Genomic DNA, 23,150 nt, shown 5'->3' with positions numbered 1-23,150 from the left:
GAGGTTTTCTGGGCTGGGGCCACCCGCCTGGAATATAGTGTGAGTGGCAGGGAACGGGTAACAAGACGAGATGACAGTATATTCTGCTGTTCTTCTCATTCCTTCAAACTCTGACAGGTTACAGCCACAGAACCACTTACCTGCCTGCATCTCTTTTGCTCTCAGACATCTTCAGATGGTCTAGAAAAATCTACTTTTAAGAAGATTCAAGTGACTGGGCATTAAGGATTTGGCAAAGCTTTTGCAGGCAGCAAGATTTGGGACCTGATCCTGCAGATACTCAGGGCATTTTACAAAGCCCTGAGTATGGAGAGAGGCAAGAGAGGAGAGGCTATATTTATCCTGGTAGGCAACACCAGGGACATGAGAACAATTGACCCCTTTGTTTCTATTTCTCCCCACTTTTGCAACCCTGCCAGGCCTAATTTAGCATCTGTACTCACCTTCCCTGAAGGCAATGCAGTCTTTTACTTGGCTTGAAACTGTTTTCCCAGAAACCCATATGTCAGCTGGCATAGGGAGAGGTTTCTTGGAGAATGGGTGTGCGAGCTGGGTTCTGTGGTTCCTTAGTTTTTCTGCTGCTCCGGGTGTACCTCAGGAGACTAGCAGCCTGATGAATGCATTGTTCTAAAATGTCAAAAGGACCTCTGGGCACAAAGTGTCGTGTCCTTCAGAACCACCCAACTCATGCAAAAGCAAGAGAGGTGCAGCCATAGGGAAAATGTCAAGCTGGGACTGAATAGCTGCAAGCGTCATTGCCACCAGTAAACAGGATCACTTATTTGACTGGGGTAAAACGAATGCTAAAAATACACGGTGCCCATCCAGTTCTCCCATTCAATATTGCAACCCAGCTGCTGAGCCAGGGAGTTTTATCTGCATTTGTGACACATCCTGCGTTAATAAATAAATAAATAAATAAATAAATCAAGGAACATACAGTAGATGCATTTTACTGCCAGAGTGGAACTTCACAATCCTACCAGGGGACCTTTTTGTAATGTTTGTAATGTGCCGCTATCGTGCTTTAGCAAAGAAAAATGTCACTGCTGGGCTTTATTTTTAACAGACTTTTTTAACATCAATTAATGCAAGAAAATGTAGTGAAGCAGATCTTCCTTTATATTTGGGTGAAAGCAGGGAGGGGGCTTCGGGGAACGGCATGCATGGGCAGAGGGCTGAGGGGGCAGAAAAGGAGTTTCTTCTGCAGTTCCACAGCAAAGAGGTGGATTTTTTTTTTACAGGTTTGTCAATGCAGATGGGCACCCAGCTTCCATTGGCAGTCTCTGCAGTTAAGAAAACAAGCTGCCTTTGAATGTATCATTTGTGTGGCATCTTAAAAAAATACATTACAAAACATGCAGCCTAAGTTATCCGACATGAAAGACTGTATGCTCTGTCAGTGTTCGCTCGGCTGAAATCAGTCAACCCCCATGCGCCCTCTTTTTATTATGAGAGGTAAAATGATCAGGTCGCCCTAAGAAGTGACATTTGTTACTTACTGCATGAACCGTGTAAGAGTTGCATCATATTGTATTTCCCTCATGCTTGAAACCATTATACTTGCAGTGTTTGCTAGCTTTCTCCTGTTTCTCTTAACACAAATGCAAACACACATGCAGGGTTGTAGGCAAACTCTTCCCTTCCAACATTGATTTGTTTTCTGCTGCTGGGAAGAGACATCACTGCAACCTTGGCCATGCAACATGCACTTCTTTCATGTGGGCCTTTTGTGGAATTAAAGGTGAAAGATACCTGTTACTTACTTGGCAGGGTTTTTTTGACTTACCATGATGTGACAGTTTTGATCCGGGCCCAGAGGGCACAGAACGTGTGATTCAGAGATAATGTACTGTACATGATGTAATATCTTACCAATACAGTGAACCAAGGGCAAAGCAACAACTTTAATTTGGAATTTTCCTTCTATTGCCACTTCTACCGAGACCTTCAGACTGGTTTATTTTCTGAGAAATGCTGGTATTTTAGTATGTCAGCCAACTTTCTGTTTGCTATAACTCACTTTCAAGTTGTTTGTTTTTTTTTTCTCTTCATAGCCAACTTGTTATTTTATCTTTTGGGGGAGAGGAAGGGTGTGTCAGTCACATATATGAAATTTTGGAAAGAGAAGGGGGTTGGTAGATGGTTTGTGAGTATGGCGCCCAGTTCAGTTGCCCCACTTCAGTTTGCTTGTTGCTCTGCGGGTATTCTTTGTCAGCTTATTATTTTCGGTTCTGATCTTTGGCTTCTGGTGCCCAGCTGAACTACAGAGGCTGCCCACCTTTTCTGCTGTATAATTTTCAAGGATTTAACACAGCAATTTTTCTCCTTCTCCACTGCCACATCATATATCAAGTCCAGCAATCAAACAGAAGTGAACATCAACAAAATATGTTGCTTGTTTGTGAAAGTGTCATGGGATCAAAATCTGCATGCTTCACTCAGCAAAATGCATTGTCAAATCTAACAGTGGGATCTAGCTGGTCAGTGATACACAGCATAGCAAGCGGGTTTGCCCTCTTGCTCTCCTCCCATCACTTTTTTTTCTTTTTTTGACTTCCAAAATGCCCCTGTTTTTCCAAATATGACTAGAGAGGTAATACTCCTCCTTGACCTTACTTTCTGTTGTTCAAATCCTGCCTAGTGTTAAATCCCTCTGCTCACCTCCAGGTTTAATAAATTAAAAGTTGCTTCTTGAGTGAGGTGAAGGAGGCAATTAAAGGGGCTGGGGGTTATATTCTATTTGCTTTACATCTTTGCATCTCAGATGCTTGTTTTCCCCACTTTGCTTGGAGAAAGACTGACAAGCATAACGTACCAAGGAAGTACAGAAACTTGCTGCCTGCAAGGTTTGTGGTGAAGACAGTTCTAAACAGCATCAGGGCTTCCGAACGATGGCCCTCCAACTTTCAAAAAGAAAAGACCAGGCAAGTTAAATGCACATCTTCTACAATTCTGTTAAGAAATACTTTTATTTCTTAATATCATCAAGAGGTTGATGATGGAAACAAAATCCTGCGGAGCTGGCCTTCGTTACATAATCAGGGTATACAATATTTAAATGGTAGCTTAAATGAACCTGCTCAGGTCTTGGACAAATTGTCATAAAGTTAAGAAATTAAAAATTTGCCCACAGCATCTTTGTAATTCCACATGATAGCTGTAGAAATATTTTAAACTTTTTTTTTTTTTTTTTTTTTTTCAGGCAGTGATGCCTGAGATTGCTCTGTAAAAGGGATGGCTGTCTTCACTGGCAGTCTTCTTATCCCTGATGAAATGTGAAAAAAACTGGGTCCACAAGTACTGTGTGTCTTTCATTCTTCTGCTTATTCTTCAACTGTGTCAACAGTATGTGTGGATAAATAAAATATCATCAAGGATGCTGATATCATCTTCCTTTTCCCCTTTCCCTCCTCTAACTTATAATAATGTGGGGCAAAGGTCTACTTAACATAACACAGTTACGATAACTAGTACATTTGTATTTCTGCTATGATGAGAGGTCTGCTGTAGTGAGACTCATCCACTGTTGCTGCTTCTTCTCAGCAGTGTTAATTATTCTTCAGGCTCGTGTAGCATGTGTATGGAAACACAAAATAAGCGATCAGGGAGTAGGATATTTTTGGTTTTATTTGTTGTGTCAGTGACACTTCCACTCTGACACAAACTCACAGCACAATACTCCTGATCTGTAATGAGGTTGTGTCCCAGGTTGTGTATTAAAAGCACTAAATAGTCCCTAGCTTATTCAAAATCCTCATTTATCTGAATTAATTTTGTGTCCCCCATTTCATTGGGGTACATTAGGTTTCACAGTTTCACAATTTGATCACAAGTCGCACAATGCTTCTTTTTCAACCCTAGCTCCTGAAATGACAGTACTGCATAAATCTCAGTCTTCATTTTAAAAAAAAGTCAAATACTTGCTTTCCTTGTTATAGAGAAACCCTCTGAGGTGGAACTGCCCAAACTTGAACGCCCAGTGCAGAATTCCAGGCGTACACTCCGTTAAATCTCGTTATTTTTAACCCGTTGTCCCCATTTCGCAGCCCACAGCATTAATAAATTTGGTTTCGGCAACTGCCGCACACCTTGTGCGGGTACCCACAGCACTACTACACGTGGGGCTGGACCGGGTCAGCTTTGGGTGGTGCTGAGGGAGCCCTGCAGGTTTGCAGGCAGGGGAAGAGCGGCTCCCCCGGGTCTCCATGCTTCACAGGCAAAACTGAGTGGGGACAGGGTCTCAGCTCCAGGCTCTCGCTGTCTCAGAAGGGGATTTCACTAGAGGAGTACTGCCTGAGCAGGGGTGGACGGCCCGACGTGCCCTTCGCACGCCTCCTGGCCGTACTAAAAGATGGCGGGAGCCCAGGCCAGGCCTCGCAGCCTTGGGGAGCTCTGCCACTGTGCCCACCAAGGAGGGACTTCTCGCGGCGGGGACAGAGGAAAGGCCGTGCGCGGCGCCTTGCGGCTCCCTGCCGAGGAGCGGGCACGCCGGCCACGCAGCCCAAGGCCTGCGGGGCCGAGGCTCGCGGCCCGCGGGGGCGTCGCGGGGGCCGGGCGGAGAGGCAGGACTCGCAGGGGGCCGGGGCTCGGCGGGGCAGCGCGGCGGGGGGCCGGCGGCGGGGGGGGCCGGCAGCAGGAGCCCGGCGGGGGGCAGCGCCCGCGGCCTGCTGCCCTGGCGTGAGCGGGGCTGTCAGGAGCTGAGCCGGCGCCTGGAAAGGAAGGGTGTCGAGTAAATGCATTTCAGGGAGGCGGCGGGGGGTGTGTGTGGGCGTGTGTGTGTGAATTTGGCACTTGCCCAAACCCCCGGGGAAAGAAGGGAGTGGAAGAAACCCCAGCTAAACCCCGCTGTCTCTTGACCCCCTCCTCCCCGCTCCTGCTAAGATTTGAATCTTCCTCCCTTTCTTCCTGGGTTCCGCTTTTTTTCCTGCCTCTTCTTATTTAAGTGAACAGACACACACAATGAAAACTCAGTGGGCCTTTTGGAGAATATTTCGGCCAACAAATGCAGTCTTGCAAGTTATTTATTAGCGTACGTCTTAGTAAAAGCCTAATGCCTTACAGTGGTCAGCCACCTCTCTCTAGCTGTTACAGGCATGTTTTTCATATCGCATTCCAGATTTCCTCAGAGTCTTACAAGTGTTTTTTGGTTTTTCACTGATGTTAATCACCTCATAGTCATTTAATGTCGCGCCACATTTTTCTCCAGCTCTATAAGTTTTATCTAGAGAGGATATACACTGACCTGACAGCCTATACATTTACTTTTCTCATAATAGTGCTGTATTTGTTTCCTTTGGTAATACAGTTTGATGCCTTATACTTGTAACCTGCTGTTCTTTTTAATTGCTTATTGTTATTAATTATATAGTGGTAACATTGTTGGCTTGAGATATTTGGCTGTAAAAATACATCTATTATTATTGCCATTGGAGCTGCACTGAATTACCCAAGCTCCGTCTGGAAACGTATGCTTTTCCGCATTTCTTCAGTGAAACTAGAATGACGGTTAAATCAGGACTTCCTTGTGCCTTTTCACCTCCAGCTGGGTTTCACGCCCTTGTCCTGCTTCTGCTCTCCACCTCTTCTCCTTCATCAGCCTTGTCAGTCTACCCCCTTTTTTCTTCATCATTGCTACTACATCTGTTCTCCTTCCCCCACCAATCTTTGCCTGTCAATGATACATCTCTTTTCAGCCAGCTCTTCTCTGTTTCTTCTACTCTGTCGTTTTTCCTGGGTTTTTTTCCCTTATTATTTCATGTTCATAATTTTGCCATTCTGCTACCTGAAAGTTCACTAGAGAGGGGGGATGTTCTTAGGCACCACTCCTCCGTTGCTATCATAGTGGGAAATGGTGTCTTTGCTTCAGTGAGGAATTAGGTTTGATGAAGATTTGGAATGTGTGTCTAAAAGTGGCATTTAGAATTTAAAAAAAAAAAAAGCCAACCCACAAACATGTAACAAATAGAGGAAAAATAACTAATTGGCCCTCATTATTCTCTTATCCACAAACAAAGAACTTTTAATATAGAAATCCCAACAGCTGTTTGTTCAGCTCAGTGTGAAGTCTTAGTACCAGCAGAGAACGTGGGAAGAAGAGTGGAGTAGATTTAGAATGAAGTCTGGTCCTTTTTTGATATGTGAGCCCAAAGCTGCTTGCTTGCTTTATAGCAGGATCAAAGAGAGACATAGGGAAAGGTTGGTGCAAATTAAAATTGAGCTTTCTCATGCTTTCCTAAACAAAACAGCAAATTAAGTCAGACAAGCAATATAAATAATTCTTTATATTAAATTGAGCTTTATCATTTTAATACATTGCTGTACAAGGAGATCTCCCCTAACTGGCAAAGCAGTTTGCTCGGGTGAAAAGAATCTAATTAAATGCCCAGTTATCAACATAGACCTGAGGGCCTTAACAGCCTGAACTGCTTCTTCCTGATTTTTCTGAGGAGTTGGGGTGAGGAGATGGAGGTTAAGAAGAAAGAAAGCAGGATGTTAATACACCCCTAAATGAGTTTAAGAGCTGGATCAATATCCCAGCAATTGCTGCTCATTTCAAAGTGTCCCTCACCTATGTAAGAAGATGCCAAGTAATCTTTGACTTGTATAATGGCATTCAGATTTGGAAAAAATTATCAATAGTATCTGATGTATTAGGAAATATGAGGAGTACTGTTACTTCTTCATGCTATCAATTCAAATATCCAGTAATACCGGAAAGCCCTATCCTACCCTGTCCTACCCTAGCCTAGACTAGCCTAGCCTATTCTTTTTTTCCATTTTCCTTTTTTCTTCCCCTTCTTTTAAGAGTAAGCAGGCAATTCTTTGTAGGTTGGATAAACAGCATTTCAGCATTTAGAGACTATCTTTCAGACATCTAACGGCTTCATGCCAAAAGAAGGAAGGCAATTCTGACCCTTTCTGTATACTCAGAACAAAAGAAATACATGATGAGAGTTGTGTACAAAACATAATTTTTACTGCTGGTCCACTGTGGTGTAGAATTAATATTGATGCTTTAATTGTCTCTATGCAAGAAGATGTTTTCCCAGCACCCCTAAATTTCGAACAGGTTGCATTTAGTTTATGCAACATGAAATATCCTCTCCTAGTTCAACAATTTGTGTTTTCTTTGTGCAAAAGTTAAAAGTAGATATACTTGTACTTCCACCAGTTCCAGAAGTCCCAGGTGAGTGGGCATTACTAGTAGGCATTTAACATCAAATAACAGAGAAAGCTGGTTCTCCAACTAGAAAGCAAGAACAAGAAAAAGAAGCTGTAGCCTGCACAGTGAACAGAAATATTGAAATTGAATGAACAATGCTAAAAAAGCCAAAAGTTTTTAGATTTTACTGTTCTTAATTCTTCTGAATACAAATGTGACATTTTTATTAGGTTTTTTCCCTACAGTTTGATTAAATTGTTCATAACTGCTTTGCTCAGGCAATCTCTGAGCCATTGAGATTGTAATTTGACTTTACTAGAGAAGATTTGGTCAAAAAAACTTTCTTCTTGGAAGAAAGCTCACAGAAGAGAACAAGAAAAACTCAGTTCTGACCTTAATTCTGACACTGTGTTCATGACAATGGGCAGATTAAGCAGGGCCTGATTCTTCATCCATGAGAATTTAGTAAGTTTTCATTCTCTGTTTGAGGTGGGAAAACAGACATTTAGCAGCTCTGGGGTTTGGTTTCTTTATCTGTAATATGCAGATAATAATCTGTATCTCACTGTGCAGTGTAAGGATGGAGGTCCTGACTTTGCACACTGGCAGAATTTAGTCCCACAAAAAGTCTAGACAAGAGTCTAGTAAGACAGGAGGCCTGCTCCCCTGAGCTAGTTATGCCAGTGTTCGAAGGATCAGTCTCCCAAGTTTTTAATCAGTGCTCACTAAGTGCTTTTTGAAAAGGTAAACGTTGAGCTGGATCATCTGTCTACAAATAACTCATACCACTCAGCTTATTCCTACTGGTTTAAATTTCTTTTTATATCCCATGGTAAAATTGTTTCCAAAATAAGCTCTATCACATGGGATTTTATTGCAATGATGGAGTGTAACCTTGTAATGTGTATAGCTACGTGATGCAACACAGACTTTTTTCCGAACAAATTTTAATACCTTTTCCTGGTGCAGTTACAGACAAGGAGTAGCAAATTATGCATGCCCCATCAGTCGGTGAATAGCCCTGTTGCTGAATTCCTGAACTCTCACCTGGTAGCCAGTTGCCCAGAAAATGCTCTTCTTTGATGGAGAGGGCATTTGCTGTGTTTAAATCATTCTTACTTGAGCTGAAAACATGACAGTTATTAAAAAATAGACCCTGCCAGTTGCCCTTCTTTTATTTTCATCCAGCCTCACGGAAGCCAGACAATTTGTGGCTTTAATAGAACATACAAGGCACATGTGGTAAGAAGAGTTCACTTACAAGCAGCCAAAGCGAGTGCAACCAAGCAAAAAAGTGAACAGTTGGTGAAGTGAAATGCATCCCTTGCTTCAGACAAAAATACGGTGGAATGAAAGATGCAGTAGACTGGCTTTCCCTTAAGCAGATCTAATTTCAAAATCTGGCCCTGGAGAGATGAACTTTTGCTTTAATTGAGGAGGTGGATCCCAGCTCTTTGTCACTCCATCAATCAGCACCCTTTGCTGTAGCTTTAGCAATACGCTGCAGAAGGCTGTAGGATTTATTCCCTGCATGTTCAATAAGGGCTTCCTATCTGGTGCTGCTGGGAACCAGTATGGCCTGGCCTCAACAGCACAGTGCAGATCCCATCCTCTTCCTTCTGATGCTGGCCAGTATCCTACAAGGCAGAGTCATAGCTGGGTCTCAGCTTTCCCCTTGGGAGGCTACAGCTGTTGGTGACTCAAGAGTTTAGGATTGTTTCTTTCATCTTGTCCACCTCCTTCCTCACACATGGGCAGAGCGTTGCCCAAAAATCATTATGAACTGTAAAAAAGCAAGGGGAGAGACATTGCTCAGGTTGCAGCCCAATATTTTGCGTTTCCCAGTCTCAGCTAACATCATGATTTCAGTTAAAAGTGGTATTAAGAGTAAACACAGACCACTGTGCAGGCATGCCTACACGAGCAGTAGTGTGTGGACACGAGCAGTAGTGTGTGGCACAAGAGGGAAATGCAGGATAACAGTGCCGAGAGGGTGAGGAATATATTTCCTTCCCCACCCTCCCGATTCCAAACATGTAGTGATCTGCCCTGGATGCTGCAGGAGAAACAGGGATGTACTTCTGTCTTTCCATCCAATCCTCCATCTGGTCCCATCAGGACTGAACTGTTAGTTAGGACTTTTAAAAACCCCATTTTTCCATGGCAAGTTCATCTCAACGGCTGTAAATTCCAGCTGTATTCTTTTTCCTCCTGCAAATTCCAGCTGTATGCTTTGCCTTTACTATGTCTCCATCTTTATCACTATATTCCCATGCTTTTCATGTCAACTTCCAAAATTAACACCATGGTGGATAGTGTTTTTCATGGGGGGTGGTGGGTGGTGGTGATAGTAGTTGAGAAATTGAAAATGACAGAAGCACTATTACAATCAGGAAGAAATTATGAACGTGGTGCTGGAGACTTCATCATTTCAGCTTCCAGGCTTGGAAGAGGTGTTTTGTGCTCCTTAGCAGGTGAGGATACTTGTCACACACTTACTCACCATAGTGGACCATAAGACCGAATTTCAAGCAGGAATGAGGGTGTCTCTAGTGGTACAGAGAGGCTGATGAGTGTGTGGGTGTATGGCTGGTAGAATCAAAAAGATGCAGGCAAACCCAGTACTATAAGCTAGGAAGCACGGATGGCTGTATACTCTGCAAATTATAGTGTTGTATGGTGTATTTTGTCCTTCCCCAGTTTTCAGTGTGAGATGTTGTAGCCGAGGGGTTAGCTGTCACCCATGGCCTGCCTTCCTTACTCGTCAGATCTCTGGTTTACAAATGCGTGCTGGAAAATTAACTCGGGGAAGAGTGGAAGCCATGTGAAGAAGAAACTGGTTTAGGGGCATGGTTTGCTTGGTAAAAAAATTATAAAGAAAACACATTGAATGTGGGAGCTGTGCGTGCTTTAGACCTGAAAAAAATACGGGGACTGCAGGCCATTTCATTCCTATGTTGTGTGCAGAGGGCAGAGTTTACACTACTTCTCAGCAGATGCTTTTAAGCACGACCCAGCCTCGTGATGATTTACCAGGAGGACATCATCATCTTTGGACCTTTGCCTATAGATTTATTCAGAGTAAAAGGCAGAAGGACCCTTCTGGACAATCTCGAGGGTGAATAAGAGAAAGAGTTACTTATAAACTGTTACAAATTGGTACTCGGTAATGGCTGTAGTGTTGATCAGACAATATAAGAGGGCCCCCAGTGGTTACCGACCTAACAGCTGCATGTAAGTCAGCCAGTGAACATTTGCTTGTAGCTGCTCTAGTTTTGTTTTTATTGAAGAGCAAGAAGCATAAACATGGGACACACAGTCTAGAGGCTGCTTAAAGGGTTTCACTTGTTTAAAGTGTATACTGAAATGTCAGAGCCTTCCATGAAATGAACAAGTTGTGCATTGAGTTGGTAACACAAATTGGGCCAGGTCATCCAAAGCCGTGCCTCAAGTCGGGGTGCAGGTCGGGGGCGATCTTGCCTGCCGTACAAGTTAGTAACTGCGCAGCGTGGGTCGCCGGTGCAAAGATAGAGGATCCCCAAACGTGAGTATATGCTTAGTGCGAAGACTTGATTTTGTTTGCTTTTATAGCTGGTTATCAAGTTAGTTGCTGAGGTAATGGGCTGCACCTCAATTAAAATCTACCTACCCCCATTGAAACATTTAATATTTGTGTAAATATTAAACATTTATATGAATATTAAATGCATTTATTTAGAGTTGATTCATGTTTACATTTTCCCACTATCTGAATAAAGATTACAAATGGAAAGTAATTTACTTATGCATAAATTCTGCATGCATCAAACTCATTTCTCTACCAGCAGTGGGTAAACCATCCTCATCCATGTTGCGAGGTCTTAGCCATGTCCAAACTCATATCCTAACCATGTAAGGGCAACAGTAAGCAGCAGTTCTGTGCTGTACAGTGGGTATTTTGTTCTTGCCTTCCTTATGGAGTTGTTGGATCCATAATGTGAAGGACGTGCTGACTTGTTTTACGATGTACCACATCAGGGAATGCAGTGCATAGTTTTCTGTTAGATTTGGAAAAGTGCAGGCTTTATATTAAAGGTTCATTTCTTTTTCATCGTTCAGCTAACTCATTTGCACTGTAATGTACTTTCCTATTCCTCCTTCTGATAGTTGCTGCTTTTATACCTATTTTGCAAGCCATATTTTTAGTCTAATCCATACAGCAGTTGTCTAAAATTCCATAGCATTGCTTATTTCTTACCTATAACTCTTAATAAAAAATAGGGCTGTGCCAACCTATTATATCCTTAATAGAATATTCTAATGGTTATTAAATCAATTGACTCTGAATCTCACTTTAATAAATGAGTCAGACAGTATTTTCCAATTACTGTCAGCCGCCACCTTTCCAAAGAGCAGATTATTTTGATTGAATTTTTTAAAGCTGTTCAGCACTTTTTTCTTTTTTTTTTCTTTTCTTTTTTTTTTTCCCTGAGTAAGAGCAAAGAGCAGTAGCTCTGTTCTGCAGCAAAGGAGAGCCTCTTGGACTGTATCTGATGCTCCATTCTATTTCAGATTTATCCCAAATGGAAACTGAAAATGTGACATTTCACCGGTCCTTTATTTATTAATGATATCATACTTTGCACTTCCATAGCACCCTATCAAATTGTGTGCTAAACATGAAGAGCTAGACAGGGGCCAGGGTGTAAACAGAGCCTTTTGCGTCCTCTTTCCCCATCTGGCACCTTTGCAAGAGCTGCCACACCCTGGCTCTTTCATGCCAGTGGGAGATAAAATGCTGGCTGTGCTTTTAAATTCTCTATGGAGAACAGAGCACAGGGACAAAGTCTTGTTCCCTCATCCTTCTGCAGTGCTGTGTGATCCAAACAAGCAGGCAGTTGTGTGCCTGAACATGTTATCTTAAACCTTTTCAAACCCAAATGGTAGTGATTCTGGTTCTTCTGTTTGTGGTAGATAGTCCTGGACTCTTCTCCAGCTCCGCTGTGCCAGTTGTATTAAAAGTCTTAAGTGATACTAATTAGGTCAGCCTATTAAAGTGGAAATTAAAAATTAACACCTCTTATTTAAAGGTGGGTAGTCTGAGAAACACAGGCGATACTGTCATGCCCAAGGTGATAAGAGTAAGTCAGTGTCAGAGCTTGGAACGGAACCCAGCACTCCTGGCTCTTCTGCCAATACTGTAACCTTATCTGTCTCCCTTAAATTTAAATCATGCTGGTCTCCCATTCTTGAATTAAAGGACTGGAACCTTGCCCTTTGTTCTGAGGATGTAGCACAGAGCAGGTGATGTGCAAAAAATGGGTGAAAAACAGTGTGAGGGGAGGGCTTTATAACTCCCTGAACAGTGGGACTTAGGAAAAAAATTATTCTATTAGTTATACAAATGTAGTCATATTTTAAATGCGGTCTTTAGAACTAGGAGACTAAAAACATTTTATTTTTAAGAGAAAGCTTAGATTCTGCACAAATTGATGTCTCTTGCCTGGGGAAGTTTCCTATCTGCCCCAGGCGAGTGGGTGAGGGGATTTTTCAAACCCTGTTTATAAGCCTTTAGGAAAATTGGATTTGCAACATGCAGTAATCAAAGTGGTTTTGATGTTTGTGACCAGGAGATCGCCTCAGATCTGGGTGATAGGGCAAATTCAATAGGATCACATTTAATGGGGTTCAGTTCTTCTTGAACAAGTACAAATACTATGTGACTAAAATTAGGTTTGCTTCAGCATTGGGAGTGCATGCCTTTCTTCCTACTTTTTCTTCATTAGCTAAGGTAATGTAAAGCCTTCTCTGTCTTCTGTAGCTCCATATAAAAATATTTCTTTTTAGGAAATCTTTCTCCCTTGGAATGTTTGAAGAACTCCCTGTTCAGTGTTCCCATGCTCAAGAATGATTAGCGTGGTTCATTTACACTTTGCCAACAGTAACTCTGTGATTTGAGAATTGGCATCGATTATCTTCACCTTGACGTGTGGAAGATCCTGAGATGGAGCTCCGTTTGTCCTAATTGCTTTGACTGTGTGTATCAGCACAAACAGTTTGATGAAGAAACTTCACCCTACAGGCTTTCTAGCTCATAATTACCCTTTGTGGGGACTTGCACTGTCTTCAGAACTATCTGTTTGGTAATGACCACAGCGAGGATCTGGATGTAGGAGAAATGATCTGATCATGTGCGGCAGTCTGTACATTCCTTGTAATTGATTTGCAGGTTCAGGGAAGAAGAGGCATTTATATATGGTTTGTTGAGCCTTCCTCCTCTTTTCAGTATGCTGTTCTGCAGCTTTGCCCACAGCTGTGGGTTGCTGCCTGTTAGGAGAGTGCGGCATACAGCCTGCCTCGCAGGATGCAGCCATCTCTCTTAGATGTGCAGACTGGTGCGTGCCAGGTTCTTTTCCCTCATGCTCCCCTTGATGGTGCTTGTGCGGGCCATACTTGTCTTATCTCAGCAGTAGCAAAAGCAGAACACACTGGAAGGGTTTGTCAGTGATGGTGTAAAACCTCACATCCCAGGCAACTCTTAAGACTCCACTAAAATTTCCCCTGCTAAGGAAATCATTAGCATATATTTGATAAATGGTTGCTAATTTATCTATGAAGACTTACGAAAGATGTCACCTACCTCTAATCTGCCCTTGGGAGTCTTTTGCACAGAGTATGTTCAGCCAACAGTACCTGACTACCAGTGTGTCTGGCTGGATGGGACATGTACCTCAGCAGCCTGTGCTCTGCTGCCTCAATAGTCTAGTCTCTCCAGAGAAGCTGTGGTGGCAAAACAGCTGAGGTTGACCTGAGCCTTTGAGTTTGTGCTGACGGCTGTCCTCAGTGTATTCAGCTATAAATTGGTGCCCGGTCAGGCAAGGTACGAGTCAAAAGCAGCAAAGTTCTTTTGTCTGATGTGGGTAACAGAGACAGGCACCTCAGTGGCAACAGTCTGTGGGCACGGGATTGCCGGGACCACTGACCTTTTTCAGCTGACTCCCAGAGCAGGCCTGCCATTTCACACCCCTCTGATAGCTCTTCAGCATGTGGAGGTAGCCAGGAACTTAGAACACTGCTTTAATGAAGGATTGGGTAGAGGACAAAGGGACGTCTGCGGTTTGCTGTGTGAGTGCGCGGGCGATGCTCGGCCTGTTTGTCTATAGCTGTGGCTCCACTCTGTTGCGCTAAGACTTGACAGAAAGACAGGAGAGTGAAAAAAATGGCCACATGCCAATATGTCAATTTTAAAGAGCCAAAATGGTGTCCTACATTCATCTCACAGTCGCTACTTGAAAAACACAGTCTTACCATGAAGGGCAATGGAGGCGCTGCCGTATATATGAACATTATGAGAGCTAGGTGTTCAGTGAAGAGAGAGCTCCCCAGTTACAGACTGTTGTCAGGGTAGAAATTTCTGTAGTTGGTGTATTTTTACCTGTTTGCTCCAAAGGAGAGACCCCACCACCCCACCCCAATTTTGTGTAAATCTTTTGGCTCGTTGGTTTTCATCTGCCCCTTACCTTCCCATTATAGAGACCTCTGACACCTTGTAGAAAACCACACAACGATAGCTTTCAGTAGTCCCACCTGCAGAACGGCCACCACCACCTGGCTCAGCTTGCACTGTCTAAAGCCCACAAATTCCCACCCTTTGCTAAAGATGCCATGACTTTTACTTGAAGGCTAAATTTAGCTTTCAGACTAATGAGAAGGGAAAGCTGATGGCTACCATTGAAATTTTTTGAATTCTGATAAGTTCCTAAGGGTCATTTTGAGAGGGCATGTGGCCCCACTCAGCTGCACAAGCACCATGTCGTGTTTTCTTTACGTTGGTGGGGAGGATTGTTGCGTGGAGTACAAAATGTTGTCTCTGCTCTCACCGCCTACGGCAACTGCCAACCCCGAACATCCATCGTTACGGTCACTAATCGCTGCAGGCAGCGAGCGCTTGTTCGGCAGGAGGTGGGCAGCATGGCGTTTAGGTGTTCGGGGTGGGCAGGGCGCTCTCCTAAATCACTCCTTTTCACCTGAGAGAAGGTAGGGAGCCACGCCAGTCGCCAAGCGTTTTATTCCCGCTTGATTTTTAATAATCAGATACAGTATTTACCTGCGAGATCAATGCTACTCGTGTAGCACACCAGTGACATACAGAAGGACCTTTTCTAAGCGGCGTTGTGGGAATTGAGGCCTCTGCAGCAGGGCTGGAAGCCACTTCTTACCTAGCAACTGTTTCTAAGTAGGACAGCCGTTGACTGCCCTTATGGCGGAGTGGATGAATCCTGCAGCACCCTCAGGAAGGGAACCTGGTGCCAGGCACCAGCCGGCCTTCGGCCTTCAGAGGACAATGGGAGGAAGCAGAGGAACAAGCAGCAGGGAGCGGGAAGGGTTTTAAAGCTGCAGGACATTGACGGGAAAGCTGCGTCAGGAGGCACACGGGGACTTTTCTGAGCTGTTGAGAGGAGAAATGCAAATAAAGGGAAGAAAATCTGGGATTGTCAGAAAGAGAGCTGGGAAATCCTGCGGCTCGCAAAAGGTTTCACGTATGCCCCTGGCACTGGAAACGTGGAGCAGGAGTGATTCAGTGAGGGTATAAACTACCCTTCCCTCTCACGCTGGTTACAAGAAACTCCACGTCAGCCAGAGCGCCAAAAATGCGTGCGTTCGCAGTTCTTACCCGTGGTAGATGGGATGATGCGTGATCAGCGTTAAATTCCTCACGCACTGTTTTGCAAATGTACTCCATCGTGATCGGGTGGCTCTGCTAAGAGATGATGTTTCAGGTCCTACTCATCATTTCCTACTGAAGTCTAATGCTCTGCATTCCTGTTTGGTGCTAATTGTATGTGGAAAATCTGTGCTTTTAATGCCCAGTTAAGCTTTGTACATTCTGAAACCTTTCAGGTAAGAGAACGCTTCAGCAGCTGTAGGTGCTGAGGGGCATCTGGTTTCCTGAGCTTAGGAAAACAAAAAGTCTCTTCAGTTCATAGATCATGTTGGACTTGCTCTTTGGTAAGGGCTCTGGTGAATTTCACTTTTCTTTTGATTTCTCCTGCAGATGAAGGACTGAACCATGAATGCAAACTCTGCAATCAGACGTTCGACTCTCCTGCCAAACTTCAGTGCCACCTGATAGAGCACAGCTTTGAAGGCATGGGGGGCACCTTCAAATGTCCAGTGTGCTTTACAGGTAGGAGGCCATCACTGCTTGTCCCAGTCATGCCCTTAGCTTGCGCTTGCAGAACTCCACTGACAGCTGTGTCATGTGCTGGCTTTAGGTCGGTTTTAGGAAGGAACATTACATTTGTGCTCATTAGTAATATTGATTAGAAATCGTTTAGAAAGCCAAGCTCTCTGGAAGGTCAGGCTTTTCTATCGGAAGTTTGAGTATTTTGTAATTGCAGAAGTGATAGTCTGTTACCTTCCACAGTATCATGTTCATTACCTTCATGTTCCAAACTTGCCAAGGTTAAAACTGCCCATAAATTTGTGCTTTAAAGCTACAGATTTTTCATCTCAAATGATATAACTCAGAGCAGAACTTGGCCCCACAGGCAAGGGCTGCTAGGTATAGCCTGTGCAGCAACATTCTCCTCTGATTGGGTAAGAAAGCCCGTTTGCATGTATTAGTTGGCTTGTGGTGAGAAGAAACACCCTTGTAATATGCTTTACAAAGCAAACCGTGCTGTCTTGCCACAAGTCGAGTTCTGCTCTCCCCTGACACAAGTCCGAGTGTGGAATAATCCTCCCCAAGTCAGTGGTGTTACTCCGTAGTAAAACCCAACTGAGAAAATAACTTGACCCACTAGGGCTAAGCACTGCAGTGTTTGGGCCATAATGAGAAACAGAAAAATGCTGTTGTTGGAAATGAAAACACATTAAAAGGATGCCTACAGAGTTGTTGTGATTTTTTTTTAAGGACTTCTTAATAGAACATTTCATAAAATGATAACCTAAAACATAAGCGTTAATATGTAGCTTACATGCCCAATTTTGCTTTACAAGTTGAAAATCAAAGATAATCACAAACATGACAAAACACACTTTGGGTATTCTCGTATCAATAGCATGCTAATTCTGGAAGCCATTCAAGGTTTCTGTTCTCCATTAATGGGAGTGAAGGATTTTCATTGATAGGCAAATAGACCCTTTAATACTTTCATTTTACTTCTCTTTGTTTGGCAGCTCCCCTCCCAATAAAACCTGAGTGCACGCTACAGAGGAAAATTAAAGTTGAATTTTTCATCTCTCAGATACAGTGGCTGGTGATGATTATTACCTCACTGTGTTCAGGTTTCACACATTTCTGTGGGTTATAAAATTAAAAAAATACGTAGTTCATCTTCACTGCACAGCTTGTCATAGTAATGTCTGAGCATGGATAGTACTTCCCTAAACACTTTGCCTGTTAGGCATCTGTGTTCAATAATTATTTCAGTTAGGCATTTTTTTTGTTTTTTCAATTTTATTACTGATTCTACTAATTTTTTTTCCCTTGCCTTTGTGTACACATTATGACATGGTCTTTTCTTAGTGTAATGCCATGGGTCTTCTATTTCCAAGTTTGGAGGAGTTGTAAATGCAATATAAAAACTTGCGTATGTAAGGAGTACCCACTGACAGTTCTCCTTGTGAGCAAGATCCCTGATAAAACTAATCCTTTAATGTTTGAGCCAGTAGCCTTGTAAAATGTGTTAAAGAGTATGGAGATAAGTCGATTCCAATCTGTGTGAAACACTTTTTCTTTTTTGCTGATGGGGTAAATAGACACTGAGCATTAATCATAAACAATGGTGTTTTATTAGCAATATGCCATTAAATTATTTCAGCATGTCTTGCTAGAATATTAACAAGAAGTAAAAATCACCAATATAAGTTTTATATGGCAAATGGAAACTGATCTTTTTTTTTCCAAGGTAATGAGAAATGTGATTAAAATGTATGACTCAGAAGAACAATATTCTGATGGTTTTTGTTGCCTTGCAATTAGAATAATTTTAATGATTAGGAGTGGAGTCAAAGTCAAATGCCAGCATCTTTAATAAATCCTTTCCCTGCCTATACAGATTAATATTGTAGATGCAAACTTTTTTAGGTCACAGTGCACCAGGCATCCATCAGAAGTCAGTGCTGCCAACCCAAACACTGCCTCTGGCATATACAATTTAATTATTAATAGTATGTCTCCTAGGTAAACTGTTACACAGTCTTAGGGCCTTGTTTTGTAGTCATTAAAATTGAACATGTTTATATTATTGAAACCCTTGCATTCAGTGTGTAGGCAGAGTTGATCTTAAAGTATCCAAAGAGAATTTACCTGCAGTTCTGTTTCACATTTATAGAGATTGCCCCAGTGTAGCTGTGGGATATAATTTTTAGCATTAACACATTTAAATACAGAGCTGTTTGTTAGCTTTAACTTTAGGCACACAGAGTAAACAGGACTTTGGCATCTATGCCTTCTAAACCTGTTGGTTGCTAGGAAATAAGTTTTGTGTGTGTTCAATCAGAGTGCAGTAAGCATGAAGAAATAATTCTGAAGAGAAAATGGCATTTTTAAATTCTTTAAATTTGAAATCTTCATTGGTTGTCCTGTTAGGGTCTTTTTTTTTCTTTGTAAAATTTTTTTAAAACCAGGCATCTGTTTCAATTCATTCATTTTAGAAGAAGGATCACACTTTGTTGATAAATAGTGTTCATTGGTACCCCTTATAGCAACGGTGTCATGTGAAATCAGAGTGCACCAGCCTAATTTTTACCTCTTGGAATTGCTGAGCGTTAATGGAAAATTGCTTATAAAAAACTCTTCACTTGAACTATGAAATAATGAAAAGCTCGTTGTTTGTCTAATATTCCAGTGTTTGTCCAAGCAAACAAGCTGCAGCAGCATATTTTCTCAGCCCATGGACAAGAGGACAAGATCTATGACTGCACACAGTGTCCACAGAAGTTCTTCTTCCAAACAGAGCTGCAGGTACCACACTTGTTACCTGGGGGTTATAACAGCATTATGTATTTGATAGCTGAGTTCAAAGCTTTACTTGTCATGACCTCCTCTGATACTTGCTCATCATCAGGATGGGAATGAGGGAAGGACGAGAGAAGTTGCAGGTGATTCAATCCATGCTGCTTTAAAAAGGTGCTGGCAGAAAGCCACCTGGTACAGACCTGAATTTCGGGAGCCACCTTTGGATTCTTGCTCTGTAGGTTGTTGCAGCTCAATATATTCTTGAGAAGAGAGAAATGAGCATCCTATTTTTCTGTTTGATATCCATAAAACACTTCCTCCAGCAGTGAAATGGAAAATAAGTGTATTCTTTTGTCTCTAAATGTGAAAAGCTAAGCACTGAAGTAGGAGTTTAGGGAGGGAGGGAGGGGGGAAGTAGACAGAATTTTTCTTGGTTTACCTGCTGGCCATTTCCCGTAAATATTAACTTGGTGGGGAAAAAAAAATAATAGGGTCAAATTAATGGTACACTGTCTTCTTGTGGGCTGTTGTCAGATTTCTAATGATACTGTTTACTAATGGTAAACAAAAGGACAGAGAGAAAGAAATAAATGTTGAACAAGATCTGAAAACAATTTTGGATAAAGGGATTATTTACTATATATTAACACTCTGCACTGCTTGTCTTGCAATGAGAAGTAGTGATGTGTTATTCCTGATGTGGTGTTACACTTTGAGACAGCAGCAGGAGATTGTTTCTAAATTATTTTAGTTTATATTGAAGTATTAAGATAGGTTGACAGAGAAAAAAAATTCAGGGTCTCTGATGGTCTATAGGGATGGAACAAGGAGAAGTATCTGTACAGTAAGGCCTTTCCTACACTGTCCACCATGTGATTTTTATTTGAAGTGAAGAGATTTTTCAGCACTTAAGATTTTTCACTAGTTTTTTAGAGCATGGGCCCCTATCTCTAAGTCCTTGACTGAGGTGTCCACAATTAATTTTGCTTTGGACCAGAGCTGGATTTCATCTCATCAGCAGAGGCAAAAGGCTAGTGAGGCATGTGCACATGTATGCCCATTTAGTATTTCACTTCCTGAAAGTTTTAGATACTGAAAACCTGATATTAATGTTTGGCATGATGATATGAAATATTTCTTTGGAGAAAAAAGAAATCACAGCATTTAAACCATGCATGAATTCATTGTGTGAGAGATTAGTATTTATATCAATTGCACTGCATTTTCTATTTCCTCATGTCTTTCTGCGTGAAAACATGAATAAAGCCTTTCTGATAGCCTTCCCTACCTCTTTCTCGGTGGACAGCTAGGTCATGAGAGCTACTGTAGTATCTGCAGTACCATACCTGTAACACTCAAAGGTGCCTGTGCTGTGTCACTCTCTCCTATTTTTAATAGCTCTAAATCTGTTTTGTTTACTGTCCATACCAGGTATTGCATGGAAGCTCTGACCCAAAATGGAAGAGGAGGACAAGGAAAAGAAAATAAAAAATCAGACATTTAGGGAAAAAGGCACTCATACATAGTGATGGACAGAAAGAGGCAAGATTGAGTTTTGAAGTCAGAAAATGGTCTGGGTTGTGTAGAAAGTTATTGGACTTGTGGGACAAATAAAGGAGAAACTGAGTGGAATGAGGAAAGGTCAGAAACTAATTTTGTTGTATGTGTTTCTTTCACAGCATGGTTTTCATGGAATCATTTTCTTTGATTTTTTTGGTCAAAATACTTGTTGGGTTTTTTCGCAAAGTGTTTCCAATAAGGTGAACCTGAAACTGCTTTTTCAGGAAAAAAAAAATTAAATATTTTTGACTTACTGATTTTCACAAATTCTGTTGTTCATCACTGATTGATCAAAATGAGGAAGCAGGGAAAAGTAGGGACATCAGCAGTTTCTGGAAGGAGAAAGGAGAGATTGTTAGGAAAGAAAGACCAAAAGGAAAAAAAGAAAAAAAAAAGGAAGAGAGAAGGTGCAGGTATGCAAAAGACAATTATGAAGAGAAAGAAACGGGAACAAGAGGATAGAAATTAGTTTTAACAGCAGAATTCAGAGTAGATTTTAAAAAGGCAGAATAGGTAACTGAATTCTGAAGATGCAAAAGATACAGAGATCCAGGTGTAGTTGTGACATGTACAATCACCTCCTTACTAGTCAGTCCCCCCTAAAATATATTTTCATTTCAAAATACATAGAGTCCCAAGCAGCTGCCTTCAGCTTTTTTATTGTAATAAAAGCACATGTTTTTCCACTCAAAATTCATCCCTGCCCAAGACTGAGGGCAAGATTTTGCTCTCTCCATCTAAGCCTAGTTCATTAAAACTTCAACATAACTGAAGCACCTGGTTTTCTAGTGAAGGGCACAAAAGGATGTCGCTGCAGGGAGGCAAATTATGCTCTACATTGGCTAGGTGACAATCAGTGTGTTGGTTGTTCCATGCTGCAGAAGGCTCTTAATAGACCACATCTCCATACCCTTAGAGACAGCCTCTCTCTGGCTTATCTACACTTGCAAAAAGGAAAAGGTATTCATTTTCTTATTCACTTAATTCATTATGTTTATTATTTTAATTAACTTGGGTAGCCCCACCTCAGTTAAGAATGCATTATGTTTAAAAAAATGCAGTACCATCATGCCATTTGCATTTATTTGTTGGGAGCACAGGCTTTCTGCTCTTAATCTCCAGTTATCTACCCAGGCTGGTGAAAGGGCAGCAAAGCACTTAGGCAGAGTAGTAGGTACTGACCTTTGGAGTCTGCTTTTGCTGAAAATACATTGATCTTGAGCCCACTCTCATTTAAAACCTATCCTAGGAGGCATAGCTTTGTTCAGGCTATCTATCAGTTGAAGTAGTGGAATCTTTGGCAACTACCCTCTAGGTTATATTTCTCTATCCTTTCACATTACCGTGGTTTGTGTTGGGGCTTGCAGCGTAACAGTGTATTTAGTCCCTCTACCAGGAACGGTTCCTTGCTTTTAATTTAAACATGCATCTAAAGTGCATCTCCCATGCATGAGAGATGCTAATCGTCTCAGATTAGAAGCCATGGACAGCACTCCCATGGCTGTAGGGCAGAGTAAGAACATGAATAAGGTAGAGCAGATCAGAACACAATAGGATAGAAGCCCTATCCACATGCATAGTACAGCTGATAATTAAAGGGAATGAATTCAGGGATACAGAAAAATAAATGCATTATAATGATGCTTAGCTGGGTGTTTGGCCCAGTGCAATTGTTTGCTTAGCATTTTCTAACTCCTATTCCGGGAAGAGTAGGCTATAGGAACATAAGAATCCCCAGTACTACATTCATCTCACCTTGGGGAAGTTACTATCCCTTCATTACCGGTCTTCTCAATGCAAAAAACAAGTAGGAAACCACTTCAGAGGTTTCCATGTTTTCACTCCAGACCCCTGTTAGGAATGCAAGACAATCCCATAGGACCACATTCTGGTGAGAACAGAAAGTAAATGACCAGTCCTGAAAATCAAACCCGCAATGTATTATTCAACCTTTAAGTTGAAATAATGAGATTTTACAGGAATTTGCTTTGTTTTAAGATCATCTCCATAGCTCACCCTTCTCCCACCTTTGACAATTCCTTTAAATGGCTTTGTGGTCCATAGCTATTGAACCAGCTTTAAACGTTTGGAGATACTACCTCCATAGAAAGGAATCAAGTGGAAAGCTTCTGTAACAGTTAGAACTGTATGTTTTAAGAGTGTTCCGAGTTGTGAATTTTCATACTTGTGTGTTCAAAAGGCCATGTGGTGTATTTACGCTTCTGAAACGGTGTTGAAAAAGTATGTCCCTAAAAATGTTTATTTTTTAGAATGGAAAGCTTTTAATAAGACATGCTTAATACAATAAGGGCTTTTCAGAAATAGGCTTGTAATAATCTTTAAAATCAGAAGTACATCCCATCTAGGTATTAGATAAGGAAGCTGCAAGGTAAGTGTATTTATAGGGTGCCTAGATGTCTCCAAAAGTTGAAACATTTCTAACTGAACACCTGGAACAGGACTATACATTTCTCTGTACAG

General features: G+C 41.9%; 1 protein-coding gene across 10 annotated transcripts in view; it reads left to right on the top strand.

Moving 5' to 3' along the window:
* ZNF521 (zinc finger protein 521) overlaps positions 1–23,150 on the top strand; it is a 232,610-nt gene that overhangs the window by 185,811 nt on the left and 23,649 nt on the right. For all 10 annotated transcript variants that reach the window (XM_069779204.1, XM_069779203.1, XM_069779194.1 and 7 more), the window contains 2 exons: positions 16,200–16,331; positions 19,000–19,115. In XM_069779204.1, coding sequence (XP_069635305.1) covers positions 16,200–16,331; positions 19,000–19,115 — 248 coding nt within the window. The remainder of the gene's footprint in view (positions 1–16,199; positions 16,332–18,999; positions 19,116–23,150) is intronic.

This window comes from Haliaeetus albicilla, chromosome 3 (genome assembly GCF_947461875.1).
Source record: "Haliaeetus albicilla chromosome 3, bHalAlb1.1, whole genome shotgun sequence".
NCBI lineage: Eukaryota > Metazoa > Chordata > Aves > Accipitriformes > Accipitridae > Haliaeetus > Haliaeetus albicilla.
This window is presented reverse-complemented; position numbering and strand designations above follow the sequence as displayed.